The following is an 11,844-nucleotide window of genomic DNA, read 5'->3' as shown; positions in this document are numbered from 1 at the left end:
ATGCCGATGGATGTGATTTTAGTTGTATGGTTCTGTGTGTGTACCGCCAGGACAGGTAAGAACCGGGGGGCATTCGGAGGGATACAGGGAAAAGGGGGAGCCCCTACGCTGTGCCCAGCGTGCACCCAAGCGTCGGGAGAGCTGGAGTCGAGCTCCCTTGGTCCCGGGAAGGGCGGCGCAGCGTGGATAGGTCCCTCAGATCTCCCTGCCCTGCTCCAGGTGAAAGGGTGAGAAGTGGGACTCCCAGGCTGGAAGATGCCCCTGAGGAGTGCCCCCTTCCATAGGGACGCGGCCTCACAGACGCCTGAGGGGCGCGGCCGAGGGCGCGCGTCCTACTGCTGCTTGTAACTGGCTTCCGAGTGGAAGCCCACCGCAGGGCGCAGGGCGCAGGGCGCAGGGCGGGCTGTGAGCTCCACACCCCAGAACTTGAAAGGTGCACTGGAAATCACTCTCCCTGCGCCCCACCGAGCCGAGAACGGGCAGCGGTGGGAGTCACGCCCGCAGAGGGAGCGCTTCCGGCCGGCGGGCGCTGCCAGAGCCCGGGAGGGTGCAGTGCAGGGCGAGGGCTTCGGGTGAACCCCGGGTTTCCACGCTCTCCTCTCGTCCCCTCCTGACTCTCCCCAGGGAAACTCCAGGAGTAGTTTATCTCGCCCCCTCTCCCCATTCCCTTGTGCCCAAGGGCTGAGTGCACAATTTTTAGGGAGTTGGAACGGTGGAGACAATCGGGGAGATTTTCGCAAGCTCCACACCAGTGTTCCCTTGTTATAATTGCAGGTTGGGGGTTGCGGGGGTGGGGCAAAGATAATTGGCGTAATTTTCTGAAGTCCCCACTTCGTTCTGCCTCCAGACACGCAGTTGCGAGGACTCTAAGCGCGCCTCCTTCCCCTCACCATCAGCTTCCACTCGCCTCCCCCACCCCTCCACTCCCGCTCCATCCCAACCTCATGCCTCCTGGGGTTTGGAGATCTGCTATCTGCTGTCGAATCCACGAGGCTAGTAGATGTGGAAAGGGGGAAGGGTTGGGGTGGAGTGGAGTAGGCAATTGGCAAAATTAGGGCTCTCCGATGAGGGTTGGTGGGTGCGGGGCAAGTTTTCATTCCTACACCAGCCAGCCTTGGTACACGCCGCGGATTTTGCACCCCAGCAGCCGTGTGTAAGCCATTCCCTGTCCCTTATCTTTTCCTCTTTTACCGCTCTTATCTCCCTTCTCTAGAGGCAGAGCCTCCTTCCCAGGCTAGGCAGCACGTTTATCTGGAGAGGACTGGGGAGGGGGCCTGGTCTTAGTTGGCTCAAAAGTTCCCTCCGCTTGCCCCCACGCGCCCCTCTTTAGCAGTTAGCCCGCCGGAGTACAGAGGAGTTGGTGTCTCGGAGATTCCTGCTGGCTCTTTCCATTTTCCCAGGACTGAGCCGGCAGCAGGTTTCCTTTTGCTTAACGGAAGAGCGTCGGTACGGACTTCTCCACCGACAAAAGGAATCTCCATCCTTTCCCTGCCTCCATCCCAACTCTCAAAGCTGAAGAGACGCCAAGGCTCAGTCCAGCCGAGAACAGTTGTTTCCTGAGTTCAGGCCCATCCAGCTGCGTATGTCTTTTAAAACCAAAAACACACTGGAAGAAACACGTCCCTGAAAAATCAGGACAGCCGAGGCTAGTGCAGAGTGTGGGCTCCCAGCCCTGCGTGCTGAGAATCTAGTGCAGGTGGGCATGTTACAGAGGATCCCGAGGGAGGGGGGCGGGGGTGGGGGGAGAGAGAGAGAGGGAGAGAGAGAGAGAGAGAGAGAGAGAAAGAGAAAGAAACTAGGTGGGGGAGGGGCCGCTCCTTGCTCCTTGGTCACTTCACATCTCAAGTGCACCTCACCACTGAGTAAGCCTAACTCCTTTGTTCTCATTACTCCTTTGAAAAGTCGGCAAGAAAGTGCCCGCCGTGGCCGTGGACTGTGCCTCAAGGCGCACTGCTTGTGGAGAGCTTCAAGAGCACTGTCTATTCCCCTTTCCCACACCAAGCTCCTTTACATCTTGTAAAAAATTCTGTTGCAGGGAAGATTCATTCATGCATTTATTTATTCATTCCACAAACAGCGGAGTGTCTTGCTGGCTTCCAGGACTGCTTATGCAAAGAGGAGACGTCTTGGTCCTTGACTTCCAGGAACTTACAGATTAGCTGATAACCTAGATAGAAACTGGAAAGCTTTTTAAAAGACTTAACTTACTGGCAGTAACATTGGTTAATAACGTAGGTTTCAGGTGTACAACTCTTTAGTGCATCATTTGTGTTTGGCATCGTGGACTCACCACCCAAAGTCTAGTCTTCTTCCCTCGCCATGTATTTGACCCCCTTTACACTTTTCATCCTCCCTTTACCTTGCAAATCATTTTTATTCTTATTCTACAGTTTGATGGGGGGAGGGCTGGGAAAGAGGAGGGAGTCTAAGTTTGTCTTGAGGGAATGCAGAGGTGGAAGAGTAGGAATGAATTCTGGGGAGAGGTGGTTGGTGGTCAGGACAGGCTTGAATCGGGAGGCGACCATTGAGAATGGTCTTGAGGGCTTTGTAGGGAGTTTTCCAGGTGGACAAAGTTGGGGAAGCATTCCAGGCAGAGGGCGCAGCTTGCGCAAAGGCAGAGGAAGGAGTGTGGAAGGGTCTGCCCCTCTGGCTGTGGTAGTTGCATGGGGAGGCTGGTTTCCTGTGCCACTTGGCACTACTTGAACACCAGAGGCCACATACGTCTTCTGCAAAAATCATTAGAAGAAGCAGAGAGAAGGGGGGGATTACATCTGAATTCTTTCACTTAGAATTTATTGTATTTTGAGGGGATGTGATGAGCAGCTTTCCGGGGGCAGGCTCTTTAATTTTGCCGAGACTATCATTTCTGCATCCTCTTAGGTAACAGAGGCGGGTGTGTGATTAGTTTATCAGGATCCAAACAGCCGCTTGGAAAGTTTATTTGTCAAGTGGGACAATTGTTGTCTGGGCTGTTAACAGTCCAAGATGAAATAAACATATGGGACACTTAGTGAGCTGCTCAGATACCCATGCCTTTTAATGGAAATGAATAGATGATATCAGGCACATTTTAATTAAAGCAGCACTGCAGTGCGGGAGCAGTTACATAGGAAAAGATCTAATGATAGGTGTCACAGGAAGCTGCTTAAATTGCCCGTTGTTCAGAGAACTTGTTTTAGAGAGTAGAGTGGAGTCAAGATAGGAGGTGCATTTTCCATTTGTTTCCTTATGGGTGAAAAATGATTCTGGGATTTCCAGGTCCATTGCTAATCATGCAGATTTAGAAGGCTAAAATAATTGCAGCAATACCACGTTATGCCCACGAGTTTTCTCCAGTGGCTTGGAAGTGTGAATGATATAAAACTCATTGATTACTCCCCTTTCGGTTTGCAGTTTGTTTTAGTCACCAAGGCAGGGGGTGGAGGTAGCCCCAGGGGCCACGTGAATGCCTTTTGCTGCCACCAGCTGGAAAGGAGAGATTTCCTTTTTGAAATACCTCTGTTGTTAATTAACTGTGAACTGAATGGAGCTGTGAACAGAGCCCCCAGCCTCTAGTGATCATATGAAATATTGGCTGATTGGACGAGGCCTCGAGCATATTCTTCAGGGATGTTGCTTTTGGGGTGTTACCAACTTCTGTGGGAGCCCAGGAGCCATGTTCTGTCAAGTGGTTGTGAAACTGTGCTGAAAAATGAGGTCTTGGAGCACCTGTTTGCCTGGACCTCAGGGAAACAGCTGCCATCGTGGACTATGAACCAGGTTAGATTCGAAGGGGGGCCAGACCTAAGAGGATTTGCTTGGGAGCTTAGACCTGTTACCCTGAGGATGGACGGAGCGGGCTCCAATGCTCCCTGGGCAGGGCTCAGGGTCGGCTGGGGGCAGCCGCAGCCGCAGGTGTTGGGGGACTAGGGTGGGGGTTCCCAATCCCAGAGCCAGAGCCAGGCCCCAGGTACCTCTGCGATGCTGACACTCTGCCTTCTTGGTTTAAAAACAAAACAAAACAAACTTCTTCCCTAGAAGCTTTTTAAATTCTGCTTAATTCCATTCTTAGCTTCAGCCATTTGTAGAGCAACTATGGCCAGAGTAGAAAACTTTTTAATAGAGTTTCCTTGGAAAGGGCAGCAGCTCCATGGGTGGTCATGAAGCAGAAACATTCCAATAAAAAATTATTTTTAATGGAACCAATACTCCTACTTCATAGGGTTCAGGAGAGGCCATGGAAATGCTGTCTTATTAATAGACTTCCTGATTCCTTAGGCAGTGTGCAAGGTGCTGTCTTTTATATGTGCTGCTATTGGCATGAGGTGTTTTCATCCTGAAGGGGACCAAGTTAAAGGAAGAGAAAACTGTATCTGGAAGCTTAGCTGATTTCTCTTGTTCTGTTTTTATGGGATGTTTTCATGGCTGGAGCAATATGGTTATCTTAAAGGCAGGGAAGCCCCTTACTTGTAGGTTGTAGGTGGGGAGTGAATATAGATTTAATATACAGAATTCAAAGAGCAAAGCCAGAGTGAGAGCCTTTCTAGGTCAGTTAGGCAAGTGGAGGGGTTGGGGGAAGGGGGCCATCTGTATCTTTTGTGAGATTCCGCTGGAGTCGGGGACCAGGGAGCTGGAATGGCCTAGACAGGTGGTCTTGTGAAGGACAGATGGAGCAAGCCCCAGATGTGCTAGGAATGTTCACACAGCGACCACTGAAACCTCACCGGGCTGGGAGGCAGGCGAGATCATCCCCCTTTCATGGAGGAGGAAACTGAGGCTCGGAGAAGGGAAGGGATTTTTCCAAGGACACGGAGTTAATACAGGGGCGAGACAGGGCTGAAACTAGCTCTTCGTTTAGTGTTGTATCCACGACACTCTCTGGGTTGAGGGTGCTCTGTTCTCATTTGGGTATGGGGACCCAAAGGCACCACTGGGGTGTTCTGTCAGATCCACAGAATCTATTTGGGTGCCTTCTAGGCTTGTCCATCTGTGGGCTCCTACTCTGAGGGTCTTAAGGATGACCATCGTAGTGTGGGTCTTCAGTCCCTGCGTATTAGCTATTGCCACAATAATATGCATAACCAGCCACCAAAAACTCAGTGCCCTAAAACTACATTTATTTATTTATTTATTTATAGAGAAGAACGGCAGGGGGAAAAGGAGGGAAACATTGGTTGCCTCTGGCACACCCCTAGCTGGGCACCTGGCCCGCAACCCAGGCATGTGCCCTGCCTGGGAATTGAACATGAGAACTTTTGGTTTGCAGGATGATGCCCAACCCACTGAACCACGCTGGTGAGGGCTAAAACAATATTTATTTTGGTACTCATGTCTGTCAGTGGTTTGGTGTTGGCTGATCTAGCCAGGTTTGGCTGGGTGTGGTTCCCACTCTTGTGGAGGGAACTGCAGAGCCACACAGCAAAGGGTGTGGGTATGGGAGGGGTAAAGATTTGAGGTCAATAATTCAGGCATCCACCATCCTTTGAGGAAGTTTCCTTGGCCTGGGTGCCATCCCGTCCTCTCGTGCTTTCCCCAGATATGCCTGCTTCTCTGAGGTCATCGCACCCGAAGCAGTGATGGTGCGCCAGCTTATCAGTTAATTAATTGGGCCCTAAATTCAAGGCACTGCGTCTCCAGGGCTGCTTTCTTTGTCTTGTGCCCAGGTAAGGGCCCGTTCCCCAGACCACTTTCCAAATTCCTGTCCAGAGAAAGATGAGCATGGAGGTCCGCTTGATTTAATTCCTGCCGTAGAGGTGTAGAACACTATAGATCAAACTGAAATATTAGTCCCTTTCTGGCCTTTTCAAGGACATCACAGAGCTGCTGGTACCTGAGCTCACTTGGAGAAACACATCACCAGCCTCCGTAAGAGGCTCGTGCTGCTGTGACTTGGCTGGTAGACACCCATTCAGTTCAGTGCTTCTTTGCACTCTGTGGGTACGCTGTCAGGCCTTGTGAACTGTCTGTGTGAGGGTCGAGCCGCTTGAGGCAGGTGGGATGGAAACTCCATGAGACCATAATGTAAATCAGAGCACATCCCACACCTCTGCCCCTTAGACACACACCTTAAAGCCCTCCAGTGACACCCCACTGTAATTACAACCATACCTTTCTCTCTCTCTCCTTGCGGTGGCTCACAGGCAGGCCCTGCTCTTTGGCCTCATTTTCTACCACTCTCCGCTCCCCTAGCCCACCCTGCTCCAGCCACATTAGCCCTTTCTCTGTTCCCTGAACACGTCAACTTTGTTCCTGGTTTGCACTTGCTGTTCTCTAAACCTGGAAAGCTTTTCCCCCAAATTTCCTATACCCAGTCCCTTCTTATCATTTAGGTTCCAGCTCAGAAGACCTTCCCTGAACATCCTTTCTAAAGCCCCATGCAAATTTCTTTCTATTTTATTACTCTGCTTTATTTTCTGCATAGCATTTAGTGCTACCTCAGATTATCTCGTTTGTTTTTGCCCTCTCTTCACCCCCTGCCCTGGGAATGCATGCTCAGGGAGAACTCTCCGGTGCCTACTAGCATGTGTGTGTTGCATAGTAAGCCTCCATAATACCTGGTGGAAAAGCATTGGAGAAATGAATGGATGCAGAATGAATGAATGGATGGAAGAGTTGTCTTTGGGTAAACTGGTTTCATAACTGCTGCATTTGCAAGGGGAAAACTTTAATCTTTGGTGCAGAGGGTAAGGGGAAGCCTGGCACAAAAGCCTGAGAAGGCAGTTATATGCACTGTACCTTTAATTTAACCCTTGGTCTGCATTGGCAGTGACAGGCTTCAGCTCCAAAGAGCCTTTGCTGACCCACCTTGTGTTGGCAGAAGCTCAGAATGCTGCAGCAGGCCCTGTTTCCTCACAGGAAGACTAAGGATTGGGTAGATTTCCTTCTTAAATCTGTGGGGTAGGGGCTGAGGGACGGAGGACAGATGAGGGTTGTAATAGCTCATGATGTCCTGATGAACATTCGCTCAGTCTCTCTGGGACAAATTGGGCTCAAGCTCTCCAAATCTTGCCTCTGCGACTGCATTACCATTAGACAAAAGTTGACAGCTGTTGCTGATTAAAACATTCCCAACTGTGCCAGCAGAATTGCACTATTGAGATGCTAAGTGCGACTAGACACAGCCTTTATGAATAGCTTAAACACAGTCCCTTAGAGTGAGCTCTGGCCTTATGAATGTAAATAATTGGGAGTCACTTTGCAGTCATGAGGGTATCATTCTGCAGAACTCACTCCCCCAACCTGCCGTGTTCCCCCCCTGCCCCCTGCCCTCTCCAGGAGGTTGAGACAGTCTTAGAGATTTGCCATTTCTTAGCTAGGGCAACAGGAGACTCAGCTCAGGCCCATGTATCTTTGCACCAAGGTCTCCAAGAAGAGTAGTCACAGTGTCTAACTTTTCATTTAGGGGTCTGTCCCCTTGGATGGAAATGAACATCAGCATTGTAGGGGTCCTCTTTTTGGGCCAGTCTCTCTGCCATGCTTCTCCACGGGGCCGTGGCCTTTCTCTTTGCCACAGGTGGCTGTGCCCAATTAATGGGGAGCGCTGCACAGAGGGGGTGTCCAAGTTCGCTGTAGCTTCCCCTCTGAAGCCACAGTTCTCAGGGCCTGTATCCATAGGCACCGGGCCTGAAAAAGCTTGGAAACCCAGAGTGTCCTCATGACTCGCCTGACAGCAAAACTTACCCTGAGCTCAACTCATTTGATGGCAACACTTGAGCTCAACCAATGTGACTCTACTTATGGTATTTGTTTAACCAATTAGAGAAAAACGTTATACTTTTTGCTCCAGAAATACTGTATTTGATTGTGGGGCCCTGGTTCGGATTTTGTTGAAGGTAATATAATACTGCATATTACCTTTCTAAGGCATGATACATTGTGAATCTGACATACATTAGGCCCTGCTGGTTTAGGACAAGTGATTACCAGTCTGTCATGGATGGGGCAAGGGGTGGAAAAAGGGACAAAGAAACTATGACATCAGTGGGGTCATGGAGCAGAGTTGCCTTCCATTTCCTCCCAGCAAGAGAGCAACTCCAAGCCCTGATCACTGGCTTCCCTGCATTCGCTGCCGCTCGTGGCTCCTCCAGTTGTTGTGCTGTACTGCTGCTGGCCGTCTGCATTTGAAGCCAAGACAGCTCTTTGTTCCTTTTCAGTGCTGGGCTCTGGGCTGGACCCTGACCTCCAGATGGATATTGTCACTGAGCTTGACCTGGTGAACACTACCCTTGGCGTCACGCAGGTGCCCGGACTGCACAATGCCAGCAAAGCGTTTCTATTTCAAGGTAAAGCTACTTCTTCCTTTGCGTGGGGCAGGGCTTGGGGGAGAGGTCTGCCCAGGGAGCAGTCGGTCAGCAGGCGGACATTTGTTGGAAGATTATCTCTGCTGTTTCTCTTGTGTGATTGTCATAAGAAATGTTTAGAAATGTGGAGGGTGTTCAGATATTCTGGGGTGGGTGTCCTGACAATATGAGCGGGGACACTAGAGGACGTGGTGGTGAAATATTTGGCTTGTGGTGAAATATTTCTCTGGGGATTTTGGAAGAGATGTAAAGTGGAATAAAGTTACAAAGTCCTTGAAAGCCATCAGCCAGCCATGTTATTTTTACAGGATATTTCTTATTATCTGCATATTTATGTACAGCTATACCTTTTCCTACCTCTCTCATCTAATGGGCTCATGAGCAAAGAGGGTGTTTTATGGCTGTCTTCTCTTAATGGTGCACCTTCGTTGTTTCTGCCCACTAAGTCTGACTACAGTTCATTAAGTCATTCAACAAGCATTCAGAGGCAGGATCATGTGCTTCTTAAATGCATGGGCTCTGGAGCCCAACTGCCTGGAATCAGCTTCCTTCCCTGCCACGTATTGGCTTTGAGACTTTGGGTAATTACTTAGTCAGACTCTTTGTGTGTCCTCATCTAAAATAATCATACCGACCTCATGGGGCTGTTACAAGGAGCCAATCCAGTGAAGTGGTTACAACAGCACTTGGTACATAGACTCTCGGTCAGTACTCGCTATTATTACGGACCTCCTGGGAACCAGGCAACGTGCTAATAGATTAGGTTACCAGTCAGAGTAAATAAGATAAGTGCAGCCCCTGTTTAAACTATAGCGAGGAAAACAGTCATTACACAAGGAATGACTGAATTCCAGTTGTTACACTTACAATGAAGCCAGTGTTGAATGAGTAGTACAGTCAGATCTGCTTTAGCTGGGGTGGGGAGGTGGTAGTGGCCAGGGAAAGGCTGCCCTGAAAAAGGGCGGTGTCAGCTGAGACTTGAAAACTGAATAGTGAGCCCGCTGCAGGAAGGGGTGGGGCTCAGAGTGTTCTGGGGAGAGGAAATAGTATGTATGAAGGTCTTACTGCAGAAAGCAACAGAAAGACAAGTAGCAGGTAGGCAGGGGCTAGGTTACGCTGGACCCGTGGGGAGGACTGGTATTGAGCTGATATCCATGGGTTTGGGCATATTGATGCTTTATGGCCAGTGTCCATTCTGATAGGTGGGAGGCGATGGACTTACTAACTGTTGAAAATATTACCCCGGCCTGTAGGCCAGGTGGGTGGTTTTGTACTTCACTCTCAGAGCACAGGGGGGCCTCTGTGGAGGCTGAAGCAGGGCAGCAACTTGATTAGATGCGGTGGTCAGGCAGCCTTGATAGTCCTCTGTGGAACGCCTGGCAGGGCGGTTTTCTTTTTGTTTTTTTAGTTTTATTTTTTTTTTCTTAGCCTTATGAAGATAACAAAAGGATTGTTTCAGAATGACTGCACCAACACTGGGGGATGAGATTTATATATTTGCTGTGCAGATAACCGAAGCCTTATTAATGGTATATAGCAAATCTACAGTTATTGTGTGATGATACATAGTAAAACTATGGATATGTTAATTTCCACTTAACCTTACTAAGGAGTTGAAGAATGTAAGCCGGGCATGGTGAAGAGAATATGGACTGGATTGGTTTTTTCTTTGCTCAGTTCTTGTTGGGCAACCCTGGGATCCTTGAGCTGGGCACGGCTGCTGACATGCCCGCAGAGCTGCTGTGGAAGCCGGGCTTGTCTGTAAGCTTCATGAGGGCAGAAATCGTGCCTGTCTAGCTACCCCTGCATCTCCAGGGCCACGTATTGTGCATAGCACGTTGCAATGATTAATAGACATTTTGAGTAGAATTAAAATTTCTTTTTTCCATAGTGCAATTAACTACAAAATGAAGATCACATTCCTTCTGCACAACGTGCTCTATCTATAAAAGGATATTTTGCTTGCTTTGCTCACCGTTCATTCACTCATTTATGTATTCCACAAGTGTGGGCGTCCTGGGCTTCTCATTTATGTATTCCACAAGTGTGGGCATCCTGGGCTTCCACCCTGCTCTCCAAGGTCTGTGTTCTCTGCTTTGGAAACTGCTGCTGGGATACCTACCAGGCTCCCGCCACAGGGAAGGGTCTCAGCTTCTTTGGTGGGAAGTATAACTTCACTATGGGAGACAGACTGAGGAGGGGTTTCCCTTGTAAGAACCTTTGTGATTACATGGTATCCCTTTGGGTAACTAGGTAATCTCTCCAGCTCAGATAGGTAATTTAATCACATTGGTAAATTCCCCCTCTCCTTTTTTTTTTTTTTTTGCCATATAAGGAAACATGCTCACAGATCCTAGAAGTAAGGACATGGACATTTTTGGGGAGTCATTATTTTGCTTATTATACAGCCTGCTCTCTGGCTCCCCAGGATTCATGTTTGTTGCATCTCAGTATTGCCACAAGTCTTGACTCATTATAGCAGCAAGGTCATCATTCAACACGTCGCTCGGAAGTCTCTAAGCAAACACTTTGCTTGGAAGTCTCCTTAGCCAAATGTCCCGATTCATCTTTTACAAGTTTTGCTTCCTGTATGAGTACAGGATACAGGTTGGCTAAGTTTTCTGTCCCGATGTAACAAGGATCCTATGTCTTCCAGTTTCCAATCCCAACAATAAGTTTTTCTTTTCCTTTTTAGCCCTCACCAGCAGTATTTTTAATTGTTCATATTTCTAATAACCTTTTCACAATGATTTAAATGTTCTCTGGGATGATAGCTTTTTAAAAAAAATCATTTTCTTTACTTCATCCTGAGTCTTCACTTATCATGCGTATTTGTACTAACAATGTATTCAAGGCAATCTAAGCTTTTTCTATCATGGTCTTAAGAATGTTTTAGTCTCTTACAAGGGGGGACCCCCCCAAAAACCAAATTATCTTCTGGAGGGCAGGCCTCTTATAGTACAGGCTTCCCCTGCTAGGTGTGTGTTCTAGGAACTCATCTGTATCAGAGTACCAGCCAGCATTGTTGTAAGAGGCTGTGTTTGGCTTCAGTGAAGTTTTTGAAGACTCAGTGCATTTGCCCATATCATGATGGGTGATATACGAGTGCACCTGCCCACAGCAGGTGCAGTGTTCAGTTTTTGACCAAAAACAGCAGGACCCCTGGTGCCCCACCCTCCCTGTTCATCCAGTCTTGCCCCGGAGCCTTTTTTGCTTCCCTGGATAGAAAAAGTCCTCAAAGGCAAACATTTTGCTGATGCGGAAGAGGTGAAACAAAAAATGGCAGAAGCACTAAAAGGCATCAAAATTGATGAGTTCGAAAACTGTTTTGAGCAGTGGAAAAAACATCTTGATAGGTGTATTGTATCAAATGGAGAGGACTTTGAAGGTGACAAGTTTAAACACGTACAAATAAATACACAATTTTTTATAAATAAATTCTGAGGTTTTTTGGATCCCTCTTCATATTACTTCACAAGGCCACTTCCACATTCTTAGTTGTTACAGCCGCACCCCACTACCAGGTACCAGAATCTGTATTAGTATTCTATTGTTGCTTTAACAA

At 48.5% G+C, this 11,844-nt stretch overlaps 1 protein-coding gene across 3 annotated transcripts in view; it reads left to right on the top strand.

Moving 5' to 3' along the window:
• Positions 1-11,844, top strand: part of NELL1 (neural EGFL like 1) — a 723,728-nt gene continuing 711,884 nt past the window's right edge. For all 3 annotated transcript variants that reach the window (XM_054585996.1, XM_054585995.1, XM_054585994.1), the window contains exons 1-2: positions 1-55; positions 8,133-8,261. In XM_054585996.1, coding sequence (XP_054441971.1) covers positions 1-55; positions 8,133-8,261 — 184 coding nt within the window. The remainder of the gene's footprint in view (positions 56-8,132; positions 8,262-11,844) is intronic.

Source organism: Pteronotus mesoamericanus, unplaced genomic scaffold, assembly GCF_021234165.1.
Source record: "Pteronotus mesoamericanus isolate MK-2021 breed Mesoamerican mustached bat unplaced genomic scaffold, CSHL_Meso_final contig_90, whole genome shotgun sequence".
In the NCBI taxonomy this organism is placed as follows: Eukaryota; Metazoa; Chordata; class Mammalia; order Chiroptera; family Mormoopidae; genus Pteronotus; species Pteronotus mesoamericanus.
This window is presented reverse-complemented; position numbering and strand designations above follow the sequence as displayed.